At 30.7% G+C, this 27,232-nt stretch overlaps 1 protein-coding gene across 21 annotated transcripts in view; it reads left to right on the top strand.

Moving 5' to 3' along the window:
* The window catches only part of LOC107436679 (RNA-binding protein Musashi homolog Rbp6), a 480,532-nt gene that overhangs the window by 247,430 nt on the left and 205,870 nt on the right, over positions 1 to 27,232 (top strand). For all 21 annotated transcript variants that reach the window (XM_071182213.1, XM_071182219.1, XM_071182217.1 and 18 more), the window contains exon 6: positions 11,238 to 11,330. In XM_071182213.1, the coding sequence (XP_071038314.1) occupies positions 11,238 to 11,330 (93 nt within the window). The remainder of the gene's footprint in view (positions 1 to 11,237; positions 11,331 to 27,232) is intronic.

Genomic DNA, 27,232 nt, shown 5'->3' with positions numbered 1-27,232 from the left:
CATTTTGATTTGCTTGCTACGCGAGAATTCGAGATGCACAGCTAGTGATGGAGTACGTGCCAAATCTCGCCAAGTTCATAAGATAACGGAATAATGATAGGGATGAGAAGAAAAGAATAAAAACTACTCGAGTAATATGATTCTGTCCGAACTCTGATTCCTGAATATCGTTTGCAGGGAAATATCAAGAATTTTTTCCGTATGAAATCGATTTTTTTTTCCTTCAAATTTTTTGGACGACATATGTTTAGCCTTATTTAATTCATTGTGTTAAAGTCCAACTGTTTCTACTCGGCTTAATCTTTCTTTAGGTTATTTTAATTTTTGAAGAAAAAAAAATATGCATAAGAAATTGGAATTCAATCATATTTTTATCATCTTATATCAAACTATATTTTACACTTTGTTCGTTAACTGTTTAAAATAAATCTGGGTTACGTATTCATATGTTTAGAAGTATTTAATTCTTGGTTTTTAAGTCCAACTATTCTACTCTGGGTAATGTTTCTTTTAAGTTATTTTAATTTTTGAAAAACAAAATATGTAAAAACAAATCTAAATTCAATCATATTTTTATCATATTATACCGAACTATATTATAACATTTTATTCGTTAGCAGCTTAAGAGAAATCTAGATTGCATATTCAATCATATCATTATAATCTTATATCTAACTATGATGTATTTCAAGAAAACTAAATTGGGTCTTTGATCATATTTTTATCATCTTAAATCAAAATGCATTATTCATTTTAATTGTTGCATCAAAATATTTAAACGAAATTTGAATTTTCACATATCATTATATTATTTTAAACTATATTATTTTGTTCGTTGCCTATTTAAAAACAATCTGAAATGCGTATTTAATCATATCTATAAAATATTGTTTCAAACTATAATAAATCTCAAGAAATCTAAGCTGTGTGTTTTATGATATCTTTATCATCTTAAATCCTACTGCATTATGCATTTTAATTGTTGCATCAAAAATTTAAACGAAATTCAAATTCTATTAATATTATATCGAACTATATTATACATTTTGTTCCTTACCTATTTTTAAAAAAAAATCTGAATTGAGGATGCAATCATATTTTTATAATCTTGTAACAAACTATGATATATTTCTAGAAATCTAACTTGTGTGTTTAGTTATTTTAAATTTATTATTTAGTTATTTATTATTTTTATCTTTATCATTTTAAATCTAATCACATAATACATTTTAATTGTTGCACCAAAATATTTAAATGAAATCTAAATTCTATCATATCTTTATCATCTTATATCAAATTTTAAACTATATTATACATTTTGTTCCTTACCTGTTTAAAAAAAATCTGGATTACGTATTCAAACATATCTCTATTATCTTATATCAAATTATGATGTTGTTCAAGAAATTTAAGTTGTGTATTTTATCATATCTTTTTCATCTTAAATCAAATTACGTTATACATTTTAAATATTGCACCAAAATATTTAGATGAAATCTAAATTCTATCATATTATTATCATATTATATCGAACTTTATTATACATTTTGCTCATTAACTGTTTAAAGGAAACCAGAATTGCGTATTCAATTATATCTTTATAATCTTGTATGAAACTATGATATAGTTCAAAAAAACTAAGCTGTGCATTTAATCATATTTTTATCATCTTGAATCAAACTATATTGTACATTTTAATTGTTGCAACAAATATTAAAAAGGAATCTGAAAGGAACATTGAAAAGAAATCTGAATTCTATAACATCTTTATCATCTCATATCGAATTATACTATAAGCTTTATTCGTTACACTAAATTTTTAAAATCACTTTAAATGGTAAAATTAATTTTCATCTTTAAAAGAGAGAAGTCATTTTAAAAGTTGAGTGTTAAATTATTTGTCGATTTGAGTAATTTATATTTAAAAAAAATTATGAAGATCAAGGGGAAGAACAGTTTAGGTCAACTTTTAACAAACATTACAATTTTATAGCCATCTTGTGTATTTTGAGGATTACTAAATTTTCACAAATCAATAACGAGAAAAATCGGTTCTCCCCGAGAGCTATTACACAGTGAAGATGGGCCGTTTTGGGGGAAAACAGTTCCTGTCCATGCGTAAGCAAGAAGAACATGGTAATGTTAAGTGAAAAAGACGACAGAAAAGCTGATTGTGGTGGAATATTGAGGAAAAAATGTTTTTCCACCCTTATTCTCAAATTTTATTTTAGTTCAACACTAAAAAGTGTAAATTTTGTTCTGAAATTTTGATGGATCTAACTAAATGGTCGTGAAATTACTTATTATTTTTACTGTTTTAGTTGAATGCTTTCTCAGGAAAATTTTCAAATCTTGAAGTTCGTTTTTCTTAGAATCAACTTCCATAAACATAAACCTCCTCCCCCCTTGATCTCATGTATCATCTTATTTTTAAATTGTCAGACAGCTAAAAATAAAATATTCAAACTTATAAAGTATTTCTTAAAAACTAAAAATACACTGCGGTTTCATGCAATTATTAAGTCACGCAAAATTATTATGTGTCGTAGCTGTTATCAATGTACAAGCGCAAAATTAAAAAAGAAACCAGATCACCCAGAATAACTTTTGATCTAATGATCAGATCTTCATGTTCTAGGACTCAACAATCTTAAGGGTTCGAAGGGGTGCAGACGATTGTTTAACTTACGAAATCAGACACAAAAACGTTCTCTGCGTAAACATACATTTTTTAAGACGGATTCGGGTTTCTGACCTACAAAACATAGAAATATAGGGAGTAGCCGCAATCTGGAAAATTTGATCCCAAAAGTATTGTCATTAGTAGCCCTCCAAAGTATAGACCCCTTAATGTTATTTTTAATTTTTACGTATTTCATTATATCTTGAGAACCTTTTAAGCGAATTAAAAAAAAATTTGCACTCAATTATAAAATTCATTCATCCAAATATAATTCCATGCGAAATATAACTTTTAGTATATTTATAATTTTATTTCCTAATAGTCGAAAAACTTTTAAATTGTGAGGTGTGCAATTTTTACATCATTTAAAAGAATGTAATTTCAAACAGAAAAATACAAAATTTGAGCGAAATCGGTCGATTAGTTTCTGAGATTCTGGAATTTGATTTTTCAGGAATTATTCCACCGATTTTGCTCAAATTTTGTATTTTGTCATATAAAAATTCGTTATTTTAAATGATGTAAAAAATTTTATACCTTACAATTTAAAATATTTTTCGACTATTAATAAATAGTAATAAAAATAATAGATGCTTATTAAAAGTTATATTTTGCATGGAATCATCTTCGGCTAAGCAAATTTTATAATTGGGTGCAAATTTTTTTGTAATTAGCTCAAAAATTTCTTTAAATAAAGCGAAATACGCAAAAAGTCAAAGTAACATTAAGAGGTCCAAACTTCTGCTCTCCTTACCAAACTATTGGGACCATCTTTCCTAGATTGCGGCTACCCCGTATATTTTGGGGGTCATAACTCTGAATCCATCGAAAAAACGGTATGTTTATTCCGAGAAAGATTATTTTTGTGTCTGATTTCGTAACTTAAAATATCGTCTGCACTAATTAATTACAATATTTGAGTAAACCCCCTCCAGCATTAGAACTGAGTCCTAGAACGTGAAGATGAAAAGTTGTTCAGAGTGATCCGTAATTTTTTTTTCTTTTTTGTGCTCATAACATTCAAAGAAATATTTTCTAATAATGTTGCTATAGCCTTTACCTTTTGATTTAACAAATAAAATTTTCCCTCTTTTCGAAAAAAAAAAAAAAAATTATTAAGTTTTTGTTAAAGTATTTTCCAAATTCTAATTTTAGAAAGAAAAAAAACACATCGTTTAAAATGCATTTTCGTTTCTAAGGAATATTATTATGTTAGCATAATATACATTTTAAAATTTTATTCTATATTCATTATTTTCTGTTTTTGCTTGCATTATTTTCAAAATATTTCATTTCAACACTTTCTTTTATATATTTAAATTATTTTTAAATTTTTAATATTCAATGCAAAAACTCTAATTAGCCGCTTAATCAAAAACACTTTTATACTTTGAAGTATTGCAATTACATAATTAAAAGTCATTACGACATGTGCATATCAGTTTATATTCGAAAGAAAATCGTTTTCAATAAGTCGAAATATTATTTATTATCTTCGTATTTTTGACGCTTAGTTAAGCTGCATTAAAATGTTAAAGGAATAATTTTCACCAGCAACGCAATTGACACTAAATTATTTTTCAAGTTATAATATTCAATACATAAATTCTAATTCACCGGCTAATCCAAAAACTTATTATTCTTTGAAGTACCGCAATTACATATTTAAAAGGCATTACGACATGTGTATATCAATTTCGATTCGGAAAAAAAAGAAATCGTTTTTAATAAATTGAAATATAAATATCTTCGTATTTTTGACGCCTAGTTAAGCTGCATTCAAATATTAAAGGAATTTACAACAGCAACGGAATGTAAGTAGAGGGCGTAGAGGGGTGGCGAATATTTTCTCTTCAATACCTCAGAAGCAATCTAAACTGCAACACTTTCCATTTTGTATTATCGAAAAGCTACTTCAATTTCATTCTATATTCGGTGGGGGTGAGAGAGGGATTCTGGGAAATCTCGTAATCCTCCCGCACACGCATCAATTGTAATACAAAAGAACGCGTAATAATATAAATTAGAAGTGAGGGTGGCAAAAGAAAACGCAACTAATAAAATAAAAAAAATTGGAAATTTTGAACTGAATGCAAAGAGAGAAACAAAACGAACGATGATGATAATAATAAAAAAGACCGAACTTTCACTTATCGGCTTTTGTGTTGAACTAATTAAACTTTTTCCACCCTCTCCCGACTGCCCCTTGCTTTTCATCATTCATTCCGAATGAAAACTGAAAAAACGAAAGGGAAGCGATGTGGTGTGTGGTGAGAAGAGATGCTTAGGATTCATGCACGCATTCCCATGATCCTCTCTCTGTTCTCCCTACCCCCCACTGTTTATTTATTTCTCTGTTTTTATTTTTCTTTACCCCTTTTGCCACAGTGTCGCACATTTAAAGGGACTGCGGGGGATGATGTAGGAAATCTTCGATTCAGTTGTGTTGAACCTTGCCTATTGAGAGAGGGGAAAGGGTGTAAGGTGGTTGAGGAGTCGGTGGTGAAGGGGAATGGGGAGGACTGTCAATTGTTGGCATGGCGACACAGACTCAATTTCCTCTCGAATACGCTCAACATCCTGGGAGGGACGACAAAAATAAGGGGCTGTGTCCATATTTCTACTGATTATTTTTTGCTAAAGTGATAGTTAATAATATTGAATTAAATTGAAGAAAGAAATTGATTAAATTCATTAGTGGCTCTGTTAAAATAATCGTTATAATTTAATTCAGCGTTTCTGTTTATACTTTTTTAATTGTTGTGGATTTATTATGCGAAACATTATTTAATTATTAATTTTTTTTAATTACTTTTTCCTTTTGTGTGGTTAAAATAACTATTTTAAGTGACGACATTTAACGTTAATCGCGACAATTCTTATGATAGGATTTCAATAAAGATTTGAGGAAACTATCAATAAAGTCAACGATACCAAAAACTTGCAAATGTATTGTGAAAAATGGATACTCAGATCTGACGAAATTTTCTTCGTTTTTGACGAAATTATTTCTTGGTATATGTTCTGAGCGAACATTTTATCAAAGTGACGAAAGAACTATCGCCGTTTCTTCGAAGAAATGGATTTCGCCCAAAGGAAAGAAATCTTTCGTCATTCTATTTTATTTTTCGCAAAAAAGTACCTTAGTACCTCACCTAGTTGTGCTTCACAGTGGCGTACGCAAGTGAGGGGTTTAGGGGTTTGAACACCCCCCTTGAGCTCAGACAAAATGGCAAAAATAAACATTTTAGTAGAAATTATGCGGGTATTATTTTTTAAGACTATATATTTTTATTTGCCTTATGCCTACCTTTTTATCTCATGGTATTTCTCAGAATACTGAAAAAAAAACATTTACTATAATAGGGTTGTACTTTTGAAACTAAATTCACGTGATACTGTTATGGACTGGTTCCTTTCTGTTCTGCCAGTCGCGATAGTTTTCGAGACTGGCTGTCATTCGCGAGGTCTTTACTCGATGATTCTGGAATCTTAGACGTTCTGTCGTCTTTGAGACAATTCGAGAATTTTGGAGATGCTGTGAAAAATTACATAAAAGGGGGGACGGAGTAGAATGTAAGTTTTTCTGTTGTACAGAAATGTGATATTTCAGTTGAAGAAAACGTTTCTAGCATAACAAAATCTGATGAATGTGAAAGTGGTCCTCAAAGTGTTACTTCCCACCCATATGACATTGGATTTTTTTCAGAAGATATTACATGCGAGAAGATATTACATTATGTTCTTAAACTTAAAAAATCAAATCAAAATTTAACTAAACAATGTTGTCTAAATATAAAGTCAAAACTGTCTAGCTGTCTAAATTAGGGAAATAATAGTGCTTTATTACATACTCGAATTTCTTTTAGTAGCTTCAAAAAATTATGAACACCCCCCTTGAAAAAATTCTGCGTACGCCACTGGTGCTTCATGGTATAAGAAGGCGGGTGCCATTTTTTACCACTTTTTCATTCGCACCATATAGGTGGCTCAACCTCACCCGAACAACTCAAGGATTAATAGAGCAGAGAAATAAACTACACCCATGTCAGAAGCGTGATTAAAAATTTTAAGTTATTTAAATATTTAATTAATTCTATTAAGTTTTAAAAAATACTAATTAAATATTTTAAAAATAGTCTTCTATAGATTATAACGTTCACAATTACCTTCATTCTTAAAGTCGGGATTCCGCCGAAGGAAGGATAATCATTTAGGGTTCCATAACTGAAAAAAACTGGGAACCAAGTTTTGGAGCAGGGGTGGCGAACCTTTATGCACCAACGTACCATTTTTTCTAAAAAAAATTGTTTAATGAGGTCATAAACGTGTCGTCAAATAATTTTGACTTCGTGATTATTGGTAAAATAATAATACTGAATACTCTCTACTCAAAACTCTTCATTCACTACTAAAAAAAAAAAAAAACAAGCACTTTGCTATGTCTCAGTTATACGCGTAATTCAACTTTAAGTAACATCAGTGTGACTTCTGTTGTTGCAGATTAGATGACAAATAACTTGTATTAGGTTGTAAGATGTTAGTTTAAGCAGGACTGTTAATTTTTTTTGCTAGTTATTTGTTGTTAGCTTGTTTTTTATGGTTATTAACAGTTTTTTTGGCATTAATTGTTAATTTTTTGTTAATAATTGATTTTTGTTTGTTTCTTTGTTCTTGTGAATTTTAATGTAATTGTTAATATGCCTCATAGTGAAACTTTGCGATCATGCCCAAAATACTGTGTCGCGTGCCATAAATGGCACGCGTGCCATTGGTTCGCCATCCCTGCCTTAAAGCATGATATAAAAACCATTGATTCGGTTCAATTGACTTTTAAGTTTAGTATTGTTTACTTAACGTGTGGTAATAATAGAACTATATTTTTGAAAACCAGGATTTCCGTTAAACAGTCACCATATGAACGGAAAAATTACCAAGTGAATGGTTTAAATAAGGTATATTTTGGTTTTTATAACTAGAATAAATTTTCTTTTATAAAAAATGTCATTGCCATAGAGTACGGTAATTTTATTCGAACTTTTTTTCTGTTTCCGAAATATTTTTTTACAGATATTTTTTTTAAAATATTGTAAAAATTTACCATATTTAAGAATAAAAGAAAAATCATCATTTTCGACATGGATTTTACACATATATATTATTTTCAGAGAACTTTTTATAGATTCGTTTACCTAAAATGCTGTTAAAGTTTGCTATCATTTTAAATAAAAATGGACAGTGAAAACTAGATAATGTATAAATTATTTAACAAAGATATATTGTGTTTCTTTAGTGAAAATTTAACTTAATTTTATATCGTTTAAAAATTTTTTAGACTTTTTTTTATCAGCCATAAAATGCACCATATATAATATTTCGAACTAACTTATTAATCTTTCATTATTTTTCTCAAAAGCGCTACATTTTTGCTTTTAAAGCAAAGAAATATTACAGTTAAGCAAATATTAATCTTTCTCCGTTTCTGTTAAACGATGATAATAGCAAAAGGAAGAAAAAAAAGGAAAAACGAAACCCCAAAGAAATGAATTTTTCCTTTGCGGTTTTGGTCTTTTTCTCCCTCTTTTTTTTTTTTTTTTTTTTTTTTTTTTAAATAACAATGTACCATCAACGCTTCCTAACAATGAATGATAAATGAGTGTTTTCTAATGCCATCATTTGTTAGTTTAATCTTATTGCTATAAAAATGTTTCAATTTTGATTAATTGAATAAATTTCAGTTTACTTTTCCCTTATTAAAAATATATTCCAATTGTTTTTTACGGAATTCTTTTTTTTATGTATATTATTTATTTTATTTTTAATTCGTTAATTATTTATTTAATGAAATTAAATATTATTTATTTTCACATTTTTTTTTGTAATCCGATTGTTTATATTTTAGTTTCTAATCAGGGTAAGGTTTACTTTTCAAACAATTATCTTTCAAAGTTCTCTGGAGAAAAAAAATATAGTCGTTTCGGTTTGCTGATGATGAATATATACGCAATAGATTTTTTAGGAACTTCCTTTTTTTTTTTAGGTACAACTAAATATTTGCTTTTCCGAAACCAAATCCGGTTTTCTTTATTTAAATTCGTTCACCCTCATAATGATGAATGGAGTTAATATTTCACAAAGAAATGATGCAGATAGAAGTTTCGTTGATTAGTTTTCGTCTGTTGGCATCACTCTTTAGATAAATCAGGCATTGTTACAGTTTTTTTTTTCTGTGCGAAGCGGCTCATTATAGAAGTCAATAATTAATTTATGTTCGTGATTCTTTATTTCTTTTCACCTCTTAATGTGCTTTTTTTATAATTTACCTTTTGTCTATAAATTTGTTTATTTATTGTCAATTATCGAAAACACTGTATTCATATTTCTTATAAGTAATGTGTTTGAGTTAAGCTGATCCCACTACCTCTTAAGTTATCGATTTTTAAACCAAAAATTGTCTGATAAATATCTTTTGATTAAAAAGTAATTCTCATATGTGAAAGAAATATTTTTAAGCAAACGATTTTATAAATAACGAAATTACGGAATTATTTTAAATTACTATTTTTTTATTGAATTGTTACTAAGAAACACTGTATTCATACTTCTCTCAAAATTTTTTTAACTTATCAAACTATCGTTGAAGAATAATCTGTGGGTCGAAAAAAAATTGCATGTAGAGATCTTATATGATTCAAAACTGATGATCTGAAATGAGATAAAGAACAAATTTCTGGGGGAAACGATTTATTAACTAGTTAATTGTTAGAATCGTTTTCTAGTTTACAATTTTAAACTACTGTTTTAATGGAATTATAATTAAGAAACACTTTCTGTTTCCTTTAAAAATGTCAGCTATGCTATGGTAAAGGCAGCTCCCAAGTTTTTTACATCTTCCAATACATTTATGAAGACTAATTTGTAATTATAAGTTTTCTTTGGCAACCTTTTTCTTTGGGCTATATACATTTTATGAGTTCATGATTTAATAAAAGGTTTCAAATTGTTGTGTCTTACTTATAGCACCGAAGTTTCGTATAGTATATAGAGAACTTTTATAAATTATTTGATGCAAATCTAATATCGTTGAAGAACATCAAAATCCAAAATCGGCCCTGATATGGGGCGGAATTTCTGAATTTCTGCAAGCGGCAAAACATTTATGATTTTTCTGGATGAGGTCGTTAAACTAAATCACAACTTGCGCTAGCGGGACATTCTAGTAGCTGTTGTACCAAACAGCACTTCGGCAATCTAAACGGAACGTTTGACCAAGATTCCTCACCAGCTCACAAGGCCAAAAAGTCACAAGTATGTTGCAAGAAGCATTTTCTGGACTTGATATCATTTGAAGAATGGCCATACTTTCCGCCAGATCTTAATTCCGGCCCAGTTTGCAGCCTGCACTAATCCGCAAAAAAATTTGGATTCTTTAAAGCAGAGAGGGGGAATCCTTTTCTATAAGTGTGCAGATTAAATTAAGGTTATTTTTATTCTCAGATGACTAGCGGGCCCCTTTTTTCATTTTCCTTTTTTTTTTAAAAAATTCTGTGAACCACTGCCCTTTTAACTTCGGATTTTAAACTGTAGAACTATATCATGTGAATATAGCTTAATGATTAATTTACTTTAGATTTGAATAATGCGATTTCTTACAATTGGTTAAGAATTGATTAGAATATTGATTAGAATTGATAAATATTGATTAATATTGATTAAAATTCATTAATGAAAACACCTGCTCATAACATTGAGCAAATTTAATGTTTTGAAATTGTTCTCATAATTTGGAATTTAGTTTCGTTTTTTCTTAACTCACATTCTCGTACTTCTGGAAGAAAAGGTCAGACTCCCCTTACGGCATGAAGTAGAAGGGGCACTATAGTCTCTTGCGTTCTGAAAGATTTAATGAAGGTGCTCAAAATAGTACTTGTTCCTGAATTCACTAAACTGATTTTTAAGCGTTTTGTGTGAATATGATTGAATAAATGTAATTTACAGTACATCTTGCGTGCCACTGAAATACATGTTACGTGTCACAGATGCGCCATCTCTGCTCTAAAGAATGAGATAGATTAAAAGATAAGAGACTTGAGATGCATTGCCGAAAATTTCAATAAGCGTTAGCGTCTCAGCATCACCGCAAAAGGTGGCCACTTTAAAACCAATAAAATGTATGAAAAAAAATTTATTAACGAAAGTTTATTCGTCTTGAAAGTTTTGAACATGAGGAGTTTTAAATTTTAAGCTAAAAACAATTTCAAAAATCAAAATTGAATACATCTATATTGTACTTATACCTTTTTTAATATAATTTTCTTTAGTAAAAAAAGTAGGCACTTTTAAGACGGTTTTCTTAAAAATAATAAGATAGTTAAGGGTTTAAACCGGATCTGAGACGTTGCCATTCATGACTTGAAATGTTATAACATGAGTAAATTAGCTTTGCAATTGAAAATTAGAAAACCGCTTTGAATACAATGTTTAAACTGTTTAAACTGATCTTAAACTAAAAATAAAAAAAGACATAACTAATGAAGTTATTATCTTGTTTCAGATGGTAACCAGGACCAAGAAAGTGTTTGTAGGAGGGCTTTCAGCGCCGACAACTTTAGAAGATGTCAAAAATTACTTCCAACAATTCGGTAGAGTAAGTACTCAATTTTTAATACTTTATTCAATTATTATACTTTATTAATTCAATGGTTCAATTAAAATTGAACCATTGGTATATCAAAAGCTACCTGGTTTTGAAGGACTTTGTTCACGTCAATCTATGATAAAGGCCAAGTCATAATTGTGGCATGGTTATTTTTTCATCTGAAAAATTTGTGTTATTGTACGATTATTGTTTAGCAAGGACTCGTTTTTTTTTGAAGTGATACTTCTTATGCGACTTCCAACAAGGTTGCGTTAAACGTTTAACGCTACATTTTTATTGGCCGGGAAATCACGTGGTAGGAACCAGTTTTCCCTCATTCATTTCCATATTGTTTTGGTTCTCACTAGCATAAAAATAATAAAAGTCACAAAAGTATTGTTTTTCTATAAATATTTTTTTAGTTTGTTTTGATACACATATAATTGAATAGGGTAGTATTTTTTATTTTCTAACTTAGTGGATAACAATTGTAAAAAATGAGTGAAAACAATCCCACGGACAATGCGACGGATTTAAGGTTATGTCAAGGTACGTCTCTTGTGAATATCAATTGGTTGTTAGGTTTTCTCTTTTCTAATTGCCATTTATATTTCACCGAATGCAGCCATGAGGGATATTAAATTATTTATTGCAAAATCTTTATTGCCACTATCTTGGTTCTCCATTTCTGAAATGAAAGCATTTGCTCATTAGTTATAGATCAATCACTTTGTTTATCACTTGTATGAATAAACTTGATTGCTATATGTACTCTTGTACTATGTACTCTTGATTACTTTTGATTGCTCTGTGCATCTATCGTACAGGTTCATAACAGCGTAAGCTATAGGACAAAGTTGTGACATTATTGAATCGGTGATTGCGGTTATATCGGTGATTGCTCATTGTAGCTTAGCAATCACTTCGTTTATTAGTTCCTTGAGTTCAGTCCATTGCTTTGGTTCCTCCAACAGGTTCGCATCAACTTCAGTGACCATATTCTCTCTAGAATTGAGTACTTGTAACTCGAGAAGAAGTTAAGTATGCTTAACCATGCGGTTTAAATAAGATTCAATTGGATGCTTGAAAGCGACGTCACACGTGACGTGTGTCGAACCTGATTGGCTTCTCAATCTACAAATGCCACGATTTACCTGCGCTGACGTTGCTTGCAGATATCCAATTGGGTATACTATAGCCTACGTCACAGGTTGTGTTATTCCTACTAAATTTAACCCATGAACGGCATTTTCTGCGGGCCTAACTTCAAGCCACAAATAAACAAACGAAGTGTTTGATCGTTTAAATAGCTACTCGCCAGATTTTATTGCATTATAAAGAAAAGTAATTGATATTCGATTTTTGATTAATAATTGATTTATGTGGATAGTGGCATTTATGTGGATAGTGGCATAGAATTTAGCATTGCGTCATGGTAAATGTTATTCCTACTAAGTGAAAGTAGTTGTGTTTTTTTTATATTATACCCAATTAAGAAGGACGATAAATTGGGAATATTGGTTTTGCATTTACGAAGTGGAGACAGTTATGCATTAATTAGCAACGACTTTATTTATAACTTGCATGCGTATGCCCGATTACGCTGGTGATCTTCTTCACGTTTTTATCAACGTAAGTTATAGGATATAGTTGTAACCTAATTGAAGCTTTTACATAATTGCTCATAATTGCTTGCTTTAATGGTTATTGCGCATTGGTAATTTCGTAATCACTTTGTTTATAAGTTCTTTTAGTTAGTACTCCATTAGTTTGTCTTTTTTCTTCGGATCTACGTCACTACAGCAATTTCAGATCTCTTCTCAGCTTTAGATATAAATTGTGATATTGTTGCAACATAATCGATGTTATGTTTACGAAATAGAAGTATTTGCCCATTAGTTGTTTTGCAACTTCTTTCTTTATAAGTTGGCATGCGTATGTCCAATATTTTTAACAATCTTACCTATAGGACAAAGTCGTAAAGCAGTTTGTTGTTAAATAATCATTCCGTTTTTAGTTACTTTCGTGAACTTTATCACATCAGCCAAAGATAAATATTAAGACGGAGAGGTGATTCTTTTAAAAAATTATGAAATGGGGGCAATTACACGTCAGTTGTTTCGCCACCGTTTTATTAACAAATTCAAACAATTGCTTCAGCATTTCAAAATTATTAATTTCCATTACGCAAACTATATAAAATTTTCGAAAAGTTGCAATTAATCATTATAAACGTTAATTCCATTCTAGTTTTCATGCACCTTCATTTAATTTTTGGCGTTCATTTCCTTTTCGGCGTTACTGCTTAAGAATTTTTCTCAGGGCCTATATATTTCTTTTTGTTTTGATGCTTTCTTCATAAAAATCTGCAAGTCATAAATAGCTAGGATGAGCGAAACATCTCCTGCTGGAGCTTATCGCCAAGTTTGTCGTTATGTAGCATAACAGGAAGAATAATAAGAGGGTAAAGCAAATTGCTGAAGGAGAATTTTTAGATCCTCGTTACAGCTTCTCCTGCTGCAGTTATGTTGGCCGGACAATTTCGGGAGAAGGAGTCATTACATTAATGATCCTCGCAACAGCGGGAGAAGTCTTTAAAGAAATGTGCCCTTATCTACTCTGATCTTGGCTCCTAACAAATTTTTTTTACCGCCAACTTAGCTTTTTTTCCGATTCTCAAATAGTTATCTCTTCTTTTTCTCACTCTTACGAAATATCTTACATTTTTGTAGCATTCCGTAGTAGTTTTTCTTCAAAAAGTATACGTTTTTTTTCTTGGAATAATATCTTAGAAATGGTTTTTAATTTTTAATTGATGAACTTATAAATCAATTCAAACTTCATTTGTAGAGTTAGTTCTATAAAGTACTTACAAGTTATTTAATATAGAATAATTTATAAACCAAAAACTACCTTTTTGTGTCTTGCTTGAAATTTGAAACAGAATTAATGATTTGAAGAGGGGAAAATTATGAGGGTTTTGAGAAAACAACTTTATCTCATAATTAGCGAATGCAGAAAACCAGTTTTCACACTTGCTTTACAATGGGGAAGCTATGCGTGGCAGGAAAATGTTTTACAAGTTTGCCCAATTGGTTACCTGCGAGTGACGTCATCGTAAGCAAATCGTGGCATTTGTCGATTCAGGGGCCAATCAGATCTGATTTAAATCACATGATTATAAGGGTCCTTGGACCTCCTATCCTATAATCAGCTAACACTATAAGGGTCCTTTGACCTATTTTATATAATTTGTTTGTTTGGCCGCATTTTATATCATAGTCCCTTGTGGCGATCTTTGATTGAAGTTGTAATCATGTATCAATCCAGTTGTATGATCTTGATGTAATCTTGACGTAAACCCTAAACAAATAGGGTGGGTCGTGTCACTATTCAAATTAAATCACATGATTAACCATAATCACTTCACCTCTTCTCAACTAGGTAGTTCCTAATTGGCAAACCAATTTAAAAGTTGTTGTCTATTGTTGATTATTTTCTATCTGTAAGTTAATTGCATTAAAATCTATATGGCCAACATTTTGCACTGGAAAATTGGTGCCCTATACCTTATATGCATCATGCCTTTGCTGTTTTTTTTTCTTCTTTTTTTTTCTTTTCTTTTTTTTTTATCAAAAACATAAATGTTTTCAATATTCATATGCCATATAGAAATTTAAAATTATTGTCCCTAAAACCATTTAGTTTGAAATTGAGAATTGATATGGCATTAAAATAAGAATTTGTTAAGTATGTTTTCTTGGTTGTTTTGCTACTTATGCTAATTAAAATGCGCTTCAATCTCTTTAGGCCGCATTTGCTTCTCAAATTTGGTTTTTTATATCCTAGATACTTCAAGTCTTTGGTGATTGAAACTTGACACTTAGTCTTAAACGTTTTGAATGTCCAAAATTTGTGTAGTTATATGAATTCAATTTTAAAACTGTCCAAATCGATATTTTAAGTAGATACAGTGTCCTTAAATATTCTTAAAATTAGAATATATGAAATTCGTTGCCTTGATCGTTTAGTGTCTTTGAGTGAGGAAAGTGCGTTTTGACTTGGGCAGCTCCTTTGCATGTGCTAATTGATTGTTCAAGTCCTGAAAAACTTCAAACCCTTGCTGAAAAACTGGTATTTTAATGCTGTCAAAATTTATAGTCTGTATGAGTCCAACCTCAAATCTATTGATTCAATTTGATAGTTTGCATTGTTACGCTGTCCTTAAAATGAGTTTTTCTTGGTTGTTATAAGTACTGTGCTTATGAAAAAGGACAGCATTTTGAATCAGTTAATAGGCTGTATCCCAGATACTCCAAATAGTTTCATATTCCACATAAGACACTCCTGACTGAAACTGGCACTTAAAATCGTTTAATGTCCATAGTCTGTGTAGACATTTATGTTGTGAATTTAACCTCAAAACTGTCCAATTTGATGTTTTAAATTGACATGGTATCCTTAAAATAGGGATTTATTAAATTCGTTGTCTCGGTTGCCCAAATTCTATCGGTAAATACTACGCATTTAATCTGATGTTGAAGGTTATTCCATAATACTATTCTTGCACTGTCACGTTTTTCGAAAGATTTAAGTGGGGGACAGGAATTTTATTTTACTCGACTTACTGTATGCGAACCACGTCCTGCTTGTCGAAGAGCTATATTTTCTGAAAATCCGATTACACATTAGTGAAGTATCTTTTCGATCAGAATAGTTTTCCTTTAAAAGAGAAAAAAAATCGCCAATTTTTCTGCTCTCTATATCGCACAAATCGCCCGTTATTAATTTTTTAGAAGGTTTTCCTCCCATTTGAACTGCTTTATCTAATGGAATAGGGTCCTACCATCTATCTTTTGAAAAGCCCACGCCCTAGATACTTTATTTTCGATCGACTAGTATTTGCCTTTTTTTTATATTCTAATCGTACTATAGTTCTCTTCGATGGCGGGTTATATGGACCTTTTTTTGGAGAAATATTAGTAAATATCATGGAGAAATACCTCCCAAAATATATATTTCTAGTATTATTTAGATATGTATGGTTCGTAACAAGTTTATTTATTTATTTTATTTTGATAAAATTTAAACTTATTGCATTCTCAGAAAAATTGTTTCAACGTTGAACTATGGTCTCAACACATTAAACCATGCAAATCTGCTACAACCTCATGCTAAATTGAACAGTTGGTCTATTCAATCAGAACCACAGTATCAAATCTAGTGAAAGGAGATATTGTTCAACTTAGCATTATATAAGGAGAAAGAAAATTCTGGCAAAATTACCTCTACGGTATGACAATGACATTTCTGGTTCAAAAAATTATTTTGGTGAATAAAACCAAAATATATACAGTATTTAAACAATTTATTTGGTAATTTTTCCGTTCATATGGTAACGGTTTTCCAGATATTCTGGTTTTCCAAAATTATGATTTTTATTTCTACACATTAAGTAAAAAATGCAAAATTGAAAAGTAAATTTAACCGAATAAATGGTTTTTAAACCCTACCACTAAAGTATTATGATAAATTAATAAATTTTACCACATTTACTACCAAGTAGCATGGTAAAGAAACCATATTTTACTGTTGGTTTTACCAAAAAGCCATACTGAAGCGCTGCGGTAATAGTTGCTATGCGAGTAGTTGCTAAATTGCTGTTGTTTCCTTAGAACCATAAGCGCTGTAAATTTTATTTATATCACAAAGAACACGCATGGTCCAAATTTGAGACTCCTGTCCTGATAAAAAGATGTCGTATTGCTTTACTGTCAATTAGGCTGTGGTAAGTTAAAATCCGAAGTGAAACTTTTAGAAATACGAACTGAAACTTAAATGTTAGCGCATGCGCGCATCCATGGGATAACCTCCCCCAAATACTTCTAGATTAGTTGGCTTTTACTTACGAGATCTGGATGTAAGATGTTATGTTTGTTTGCTTGTTAATTGTATACCATTGTTGATGTTGTTTTGTTGAATAAAATATGTTATTAAATAGTGCTGGTATTATCCTGGACCTTCTAAACAGTGACACTTAATGGCATCCCTGCCGGGATGATACATTACGAATTAATGTAAAAACGAAAGCACTCTACGTACGCCAGCAAAACAACTACGCATTAAGTTAAGTTAAGATGGAGGCTTCTAAACAGGCACGTACTGCATTACGAACATCTTTTACGAAAACTGCAAATAGGTTGGAAGCTCTCATAGCAGACACAGTTCTAGATTTTTTAGAAATTGAAATTTATTTGGAACGAATTAAGGAGAAAAATCATCTATTACGACAATCGCAAGATGAACATTTGAAACTTATGCAGAGTCTGAAATGCAGCCCAGAGGATTATACTACGGAATTCGAATCTTCTGAGGATTATTACGATAAGTTTTCAGCTCTAAAAGTTAAAACAAATAAGGTATTAGCGGCCAAGGACAAAATAGTAAACAATGCCGTTAATAACGTTTCCGAAGGAAGTGCCACTACGAACAGCTATAAGTTACCCGAATTGGAATTAATTAAGTTTGACGGGGATCCAAGGAATTGGCAGTCTTTCTGGAATCAATTCGAAAAAATTCACAAAGACGAGAGAATGGATGATAGAGACAAATTCTCCTATTTACTACAAGCCACTACGCCTTCTTCAAAACCGAGAAGAATATTAGAAACGTTCCCCCTTACAGCCGAACACTATAAACAAGCCGTGGAATATTTAAAAGAAAGGTTTGGCAACGAAAGTGTATTGATCCAGATTTATATCAAGGACTTACTGAAGTTGGTAACTGCTGATAAAACAAAAACAGACTTATGTGTCCTATACGATGAACTACAAGGAAAATTACGAGCCCTACAAGTCCTTGGACTAACGCAAGATAAGTATTCAGATTTTTTGTATCCGTTAGTTGAATCAGCAATACCACCGGATTTATTAATAGTGTACGAAAGACAAAGAAATCAGTTTGAAAAAAAGGGTAAGTCTGATTTAGACTTAATAATAGATTTCTTAAGAATTGAAGTAGAAACTGAATCAAAACTAAAACTGGCAAAAGAATTTTCATGTGATAAATACGTGCCTAAGAGAAATAATTTTGATAAGCATAAAAACAAGTATTCAGTTCCTACTTCGCATGAATTGTTTACTGCAAATAGTAAATTTAAGAATAATGAACATAAGTCTATAAGAGTAAATAATTATGTATGTATTTTTTGTGATAAGTCGCATACATCAGAGAGTTGTAAAGAAACTGCTTCTATGTCATTAGAAAATAAGAGAGATATCATTAAGAAATCTAATGCTTGTTTTGTTTGTTTAAAAAAAGGACATAGAGCTAGCTATTGTAGGTCGAAGCATGTTAAATGTACAATTTGTAATAATAGACATTTTGAAATATTATGTCCAGATAATCCAAATAATAAGGTAGAACATGTTTCTACGGAAGAAAACCACGAAAATAAAACAAACACCTTAAGTAATCAATTACAACTCTCGGATGTATTGCTCCAAACTTTGGTCGTAAAAATATATAATGGTAAGAATTATAAGTTAATAAGAGCAATTGTAGACCAAGGTTCACATAGTAGTTATTTATGTAACGATGTTGCTAATTATATGAACTTAAAACCAATAAGTGAAGTTAAGCTAAAACAATCATTGTTTAGTGGTATAGAAACTTCAGAAAGTATTCATAATGTGTATTGTATAGAATTAAGTAGCGTTGATCATAAATGTAAATATAAATTTCAAGTGTTAAGTCAAAATAAGATTTGTTCTGATATTAAACAAATTCCATATGGGCCATGGATTAGAGAGTTAAATAATTTGAATATTCGCTTAAGTGACTTAGAACGGAAAAGATACTCTGTTGAGAAAGAAATAAAATTACTAATCGGAGCAGATATTGCGAGTAAAATACTGACAGGAAAAATAATAAATTTAAGTTCAGGCCTGTTGTGTATAGAAACGAAACTCGGAAATTGCTTATTAGGCAGTTATTTATGCGATACGCCTACAACTACGAATGAAGCTTCTCTTTTTATTTCTTCTCTGCTTATCAATGAAAGAGAAATCGCAGATTTATGGCGCCTTGATTTATTGGGTATCTCCGATCCTACGATGAGTCAGAATAAATGCGAATTAGAAAAAGAAACTCTTAAACATTTTGAGGAGACAATTAAAGTCAATTCTAAGGGAAGATATGAAATCGCGTTACCTTGGATTACGGATAGTTCACTTTTAACCAGTAATAAAAATATTGCACTTAAGAATGCGAAAAATTCCAAAAAGAAATTAATGGACTCAGGAAATTTTAATGCTTATTGTGAGGTCTTCGAAAATTGGTTATCTCTGGGAATTATTGAAATTGTGTCGGATAATAAATTGGAAAATGTTCATTTTTTGCCTCATAGGCCAGTGGTCAAAGAAAATTCAAGTACTAAAATAAGACCTGTATTTAATGCTAGTGCTCGAATTGCAGGTAAACCGTCATTAAATGATTGTTTGGCCACAGGACCAAATTTAATTGAAATAATTCCATCGATTCTCAATAAATTTCGTAAGAATAAAATCGGGGTGACTTCAGATATTGAGAAAGCCTTTTGTATGATATCTATTCACCCGAAAGACACCGATTTTTTAAGGTTTTTTTGGTATGATAAAAACAATTCGGATAAATTGATAGAGTATAAACACAAAAGACTAGTGTTTGGCTTAACCACTTCACCCTTTTGTTTAGCCTTTACGTTACGATATCATTTAAATAGAGTTTCAGATCATTTAAGTCATACTGCGGAAATTCTTAAGAATTCCTTTTACGTTGATAATTGTGTGACTAGTTTAAGTTCAGAAACCGAAACTCGAAATTTTATTTTGGAATCGCAAGCGATAATGACACAGGGTCTTTTTAATTTAAGAGATTGGCAGACCAATGCATCTGATTTGATAAATAATTCTGAGAAGAAAGATGTGTCTGTGTTAGGTCTCAATTGGAATACGGAAGGTGATACGTTATCTTGTAAAATAGAACCTGTTGATTATTCTGAACAATTAATTACGAAAAGATTTGTATTAGCAATGGCTCATAGGGTATTTGATATTATTGGATATACAGCTCCTGTTATGTTGTTACCTAAGATAATTTTGCAGGAGACTTGGAATTTAAAATTAAGTTGGAATAATGAAATTCCAGATAATTTGGCAAAGAGATTTAAACTCTGGCTCTCTCAGTTACATTTATTAGAGAACATTAAGATTCCTAGATGGCTAGAATTTGAACCATCTAATGTTGTATTTAGCTTACACTTATTTTGTGACGCCAGTAAATTAGCATACGGATTTTGTATATTTTTAAGAATTGTTGTTAATGATATTGTTAAAATTCATTTGGTCAATGCTAAAAGCAGAGTAGCTCCTCTAAAGCCACTTACTATTCCTAGGCTGGAACTACTAGCCTGTTGTATAGGAGCTAGATCACTGTCATCCATACTTAAAGATCTTGCTTTCAATGAAGTTCAAATTTATTGTTGGACTGATTCGACCACAGCTCTGAGTTGGATTAAGCGTAATTTAAATTGGGGATTATTTGTGTATAATCGCGTTAAAGAAATTCGCTCAGAAACTTCTCTCACCATGTGGCGCCACTTGCCAGGTAGTTCGAACCCTGCCGATCTTGCATCACGTGGCTGCACTGCTGAACAGTTAATCAAATGTCGTTGGTGGGAGGGACCGATTTGGCTCTACGATAAAGAAGAAAATTGGCCTAAATCGGAAGAAAACCCAAATGAAGAATTGGTCAATTCAGAGCTGCGTAAAACGGTGATAATTGCTTTAAATACGGATGATAGTGATCAATATTGGTATTGTAAATATTTTTCATCATATAAGAAAACTTTGAGGATGATAGCATGGATACATAGATTCTTTTATAACTGTAAACATAAAGATAAAAATTTGTCTAAGGTTTTAAGTGTAGATGAACTTTGTAAAGCTGAAATTTCTCTGATGTTATTAATTCAAAAGGATGGTTTTAAAGATGTAAATGATAATAAACTTAAGCAATTAAGACCATTTGTTGACCAAAATGGTGTTATAAGAGCTAAAACCAACCTTGATTATCGTGATGATACATCAGACTTCATCCATCCTATTATTTTACCTAATAATCATCCTGTAGTAAAATTGTTAATATTAAGTTATCATGTTGATTATTTACATGCTGGTATTTCTCTTTTGATGTCTCACTTAAGAGAAAAATATTGGGTTTTGAAAAGTCGAAAGACTATTCGTAATTGTATTAAGCATTGTGTGAAATGTCAAAGATTTAAAGTTAAAAGATGTGAAGTTATGCCAGGAATTTTACCTAGTGATAGAGTAAATGATGCCGCAGTATTTGAGATAATAGGGGTTGACCTAGCAGGTCCACTGTACCTTAAAGATAAAAGAAAAGCATACATAGTTCTTTATACGTGTGCAGTGTATCGTGCAGTACACTTAGAATTAGTAACCCTTTTGACGACCGAAGCATATTTTCAGTCCTTAAGACGATTTATTGCGCGACGAGGCAGACCCTCAGTTATATATTCCGATAATGGAACAAATTTCGTCGGCGCAGAAAAAGCTCTTCGTTTAATAGATTGGGATAAATTGAGCTCAAAGGTTGCAGAACAAAAAATACGCTTTAAGTTCAATCCTCCTTCAGCAAGTTGGTGGGGGGGTTGGTGGGAGCGCTTAATCCAGATGGTGAAACAAATCTTACGTAAAATATTAGGACGCGCTACGCTCAACTATGAGGAGTTACTCACTCTCCTTTGTGATTGTGAAAGAATAATAAATACGAGGCCCCTCACTTACGTATCCGAAGACGTGTCCGATATTTCACCATTAACTCCCGAAATGTTCTTGCACGAGATACCTTCCTCAGGTGTAGTAGATATTGATCAGGTAGATAAGAAAAATTTAAGTAAACGAGCTAAATATCTCCAAAAAATAAGAGAATTACTTAGAGCTAGATTTAGGACTGAATATTTAGGGCAATTACGCCAACAATCGTTAAGAGATTATAAGGATAAACCGTTAAAAGTCGGGGAAATAGTTTTAGTCGAAGATATTAATAAGAAGCGGACATTTTGGAATTTAGCTAAGGTATTAAAGGTAATTCCTGGCAGGGATGGTCACACAAGAGTAGCACTTGTAAAGACAGAAAATTCAGAAATTTTAAGACCAGTTCAAAGACTGTTTAGATTAGAACTGGAAAATGAGTATGTTGATGTAAGAGGAAAATCATTGAAAATAAGTAGCAGTGGAAGAATTGTTAAACCTACTGTACCGTAATATTTTGCAAACTGTATGATTCATTAAGTATTGTTTATGTTAAGTATTTTGTATGATTTTTCATCATTGATGTTTTTCTTTCATTTATATAGGAAATTTTATATGTTTAAAAATTCGAAGTTTGTTGAGTATAATTACAGGTATTCTACTCAAGGTGGGAGGAAATGTGGTAAGTTAAAATCCGAAGTGAAACTTTTAGAAATACGAACTGAAACTTAAATGTTAGCGCATGCGCGCATCCATGGGATAACCTCCCCCAAATACTTCTAGATTAGTTGGCTTTTACTTACGAGATCTGGATGTAAGATGTTATGTTTGTTTGCTTGTTAATTGTATACCATTGTTGATGTTGTTTTGTTGAATAAAATATGTTATTAAATAGTGCTGGTATTATCCTGGACCTTCTAAACAGTGACATAGGCTAATAAACCTTAATTATACCGATAATTACAAAATGTATAAATGAAACTTTTTTTACTTTGTAACTGTACAAGGGTGTATTTGGCACCATTTACTATAATGACAATTGTACCTATTACCAAAATTAAACATCATTGTTATAGTCTGGCTACATTTTATGGTTCCGTATAACGAATATGTGCGTTTGCTTTATTAATTTTTGTTAATAGTACATAAAATACTTTTTTTTATTTCCGTTAGTAATTTTTACGATAACTAATGAAGCATCATCGAGTTCAACAATAGTTTGTCTATTTTTTACGCTCTCGTTTAAGATAGTATTATTAGAGAGTAAATTATTATCAATTCGCCATTAATTCTGATTTTGGATACTTAACTTATTTTTGTATTCCAATTACCGTTGATTTTAAATTATTTAATTTTATAGTAACATGTTTTAAAAGCATTCCTATAAACAAAACATACGTGTGATTTCAGACAACTTTAGAAATACGGATTTGTTGACGTACTACGATCACGTTGTTCATTCAGACAATCTTGCATAACGAATAAATTAATTAATGCAGAGCTCGCAGTAAACAACTTTTTTGGTAGAGCTATAAACTAGCAAATATCACTGATGTTATCTTTAAAATATTTCGTACAAATAAATCGTACGTAGTTTAATTTTAAGGAATGGATTCCGTTAAACCAATGAGTAAATTCTATTTTTTAAATGTTTCCCAAAGTTGGGCTTTTCGAATTGTTTACGATTGTACTAACCCTTTTTTTTGAGAAAACCCTTTTTTGATCCCTAGTCTAACATTACTAATAATACCTAACTTACTAACATAACTACTAACTTACTTTAAGTAAACTAACTACTAACGCCGGGAACAGAACTAAGTAAGCTAACTTACTAACATAAACATTAAACTAAATATTAATAATTTCAGAACTCAATTATCATAACCTCAATATTATATTCTTTTTTTGATGTGACATTTTCTTATTTAATAAGTTAGAAAGTTTTTTCATCAAATAAAACTTTCATTTTTCAAACAATAAAATATTCTTTTTAGTGAAAAAAAAAATCAAGTATGCTTTATTAATTCAAATATGACTAAAATAATGTTGTTCAATTTTTAATATTAATATTTTTACAGTCCCCGATATCAGATATTTTTTATGTTAATTTTAAATTGCTTTTAAAACAATTATGAAAGAAAGTGTTTCAAAATTATAATATCAAATTTACATTCAGTTTTAAGTTTTAAACAATAGATGCATGTATGTATCATTACTTTTTACGATATAAAATACAAATATTAAACACGCTGGTATTAAACCTTATTGATTTTCGATATTGTTTTCTTGAATAATTAAGAGTCATTTCAGATTGAAATTTTTCTTTCTCTATGAAAGTAATTGGTTTATTTTTCGTGCATCTCATAAGTCGATTACAGATATCGAAATTGTTGACGAGATAAAAGATTTTAATGTACTGTCTATGTACTTTTAATATCTATAGATTTTTCATTGTGATGGAACAATTAATATTAACTATACGGCAATAATTAATAAAAATTGTTGCTTTATTTATTACCACAGCTATTTATTACTACCACTGTAATAAATTTATATAGATTAAATAGTTTATTTATTACTACAGCAGTTCTAGTCGATGTTCGGTAGAGTTTTAGCTTAAAACAGATAGGGTGTTAAAAGATTGGGCTTCTGATCGGGATGTCTAATTCAAATACCATTTTATTTTGAAACAGGCGTTGAACAGCCGATCCAATTCTGAGTTTACTTACCCTACTCTAAAGGTACTCTGTTATAACTATCTCAATCATATTAAATAATCTGTATATATGTATACACCGAAGAGCCATTACATTATGACCGCCCTCCATCTATAACAATGGGCTCGCCCAGGTTTTCATAGTTTCTCGCCCAGAAACAAGGAACAATGTTTTCATGGGGCACATTAGGACCCATAATCCTCATAGAACAATCCCTGACGTCTGTAAGCTACTTGAACATAGTTGCAGACCAGGTTCACCCATTCATGGCCGCAGTTTTTCCTGCAGGGGATGGTGTTTACCAACAGGATAATGCACCATGTCATAAGGGTCGAATCGTCATGGATTGGTTCGAGGAACATTCCAGTGACTTTCAAGTCATGTCTTGACCCCCAAATTCACCTGACCTTAATCCAATAGAACATTTGTGGTCCTACTTGGAGAACCAAATTCGTGCTGCCACGCTACCCCCTCGCAATGTGAGGGAATTGCAGGACCAGTTGGGGAGCGCTTGGTACCAGATACCTCAGACTACCTATCAGCACCTTGTGGAATCAATGCCACGGCGGGTGCTAGCAGTTTTGAGGGCTAAAGGTAGTCCTACATGTTATTAGCAGGGTAGTCATAATGTAATGGCTCTTCGGTGTATATATAATAACGCAATAAGGACAAAAAGGAGATTAACGAAGAAAATTAAGAAAACAATTTATTTTTATATTTTGCTTTGGTTATGTTAATACAACATTAGAAAGCACTTTTATCAGTTATAATCGTGTGAGCTGCTGACCGAGATTATATCTTTTCCTTATTTTGTATGTCCGTTTTTTTTTTTCCAAAAAAATTTAAACGTTTTTTCTTTTCCTTAAATTAAAAATAAAATCTTTACATCTTTTTCTATGTTTTCTGTAATTTTTTAACTTATATATATATATATAATTTTAGAAAGAAATGAGACGGGTAAAGAGGAGATGGAAGAAGGAAAGGCAAAATCGAATCTAGTTGGGGGGGGGGAAAAGAGCGAAATGTTGGCTGATATTTAATGGGCGTCTCATTGTATGAAATGCTATACGGGAAGTCATAACAATAACGTAAGGTGGTTGGTTGCCTTAGTGACGACAACCATTCCCCTTCCCTCCCGTCTGCCTTTTTTTAGTGTTTTGTTGGGGATATTTTTTATATCTCCTTTTCATCCAAAGTCAGAAGGGGGGAGTATATTAAAGTGCTTAGATTTCCCCCCCTCTCCTCTGACTTTCTCTTACATCTTTCATTGTTTGCATCACCTCGGATTAATGCTGCGAGCAAGGTATAGATGGCGCTCGAGTAATTCGTTATATTGTTTCTGGATGACTTATTTTTGGTAGATTTTTTTTTCTTCTTTTACTAAAGTTTGGAATTTTTTATATTCAATTGCATCCCCCTTTTATTTTTTTTTTTATTCAGAATACATTTATGAATAAATAGGTCTCTAGAATTTATTTTTCTTCTATTTATTTTTTTTTTTTTAATTGACAACCAGCTTTTTTTCCTTAAATGCTTTTTTTTTATACTACTTAGAGCATTTATAAATCTTTTTCGCTATTTTTTTTTACTTCGCAAAAATATTGAGTCTTAAAACACTCTTATTATTAAATTACAATCAAAATTAAGGTCCAAATTTTATTAAACTTCAGAAGTTTTTGTTATTCTAAATAATAAAAATAAATAAAAAATATTTTAAAAAAATGTTTTCAAAAGCAATAACGAAATTTTCCTTGTCTTTTCACTTTTTATTTATTTATTTTTACCTTTATTAATAAAAAATATGTAAGTATAAATGATTGTAACAAAATGCTTAGTTTGAAAACAAAATAATGGATATAACATTGATGTCGATTTTAGACATTTATGACTTTAATTTGTTTTAGAGGTATTTTTGATTGCATTTTTATTTACCTTATGAAATTGTACATGTTTTATTGTTTTTAAAATACTACTGACTAGTTTGATTTAATTTTTGTTTAAGTATTAGAGCAGCATAGAACCATAACTGTTAAAAAGAAATTAAATCGAAAATAAACTTAGTAAATTTAAGTACATCGCTACTTACGATATATGCTTGACATCAATCTAAGATGGTATATAAAAATTCATTACCTTCTAAAATGGGGGTTAATATGCTGCAACGGAATATCAATTTTATTCCCAATTAAACTGAAAAAAATATTTTTCATATACAATCATCTCTTCCGTGAAACTTGATAGAACAAGAAATTATCTCCAAAAATAAACTTAGTAAATTTAAGTATGTCGCTTCATACCATGTATGCTTGACATCAATCTAAGATGGTATATAAAATTTCATTACCTTCTAAAATGGGGGTTAATATGCTGCAAAATTATA

This window comes from Parasteatoda tepidariorum, chromosome 4 (assembly GCF_982258835.1).
Source record: "Parasteatoda tepidariorum strain Cologne lab strain chromosome 4, Ptep-v5.0, whole genome shotgun sequence".
Taxonomy (NCBI): domain Eukaryota; kingdom Metazoa; phylum Arthropoda; class Arachnida; order Araneae; family Theridiidae; genus Parasteatoda; species Parasteatoda tepidariorum.
This window is presented reverse-complemented; position numbering and strand designations above follow the sequence as displayed.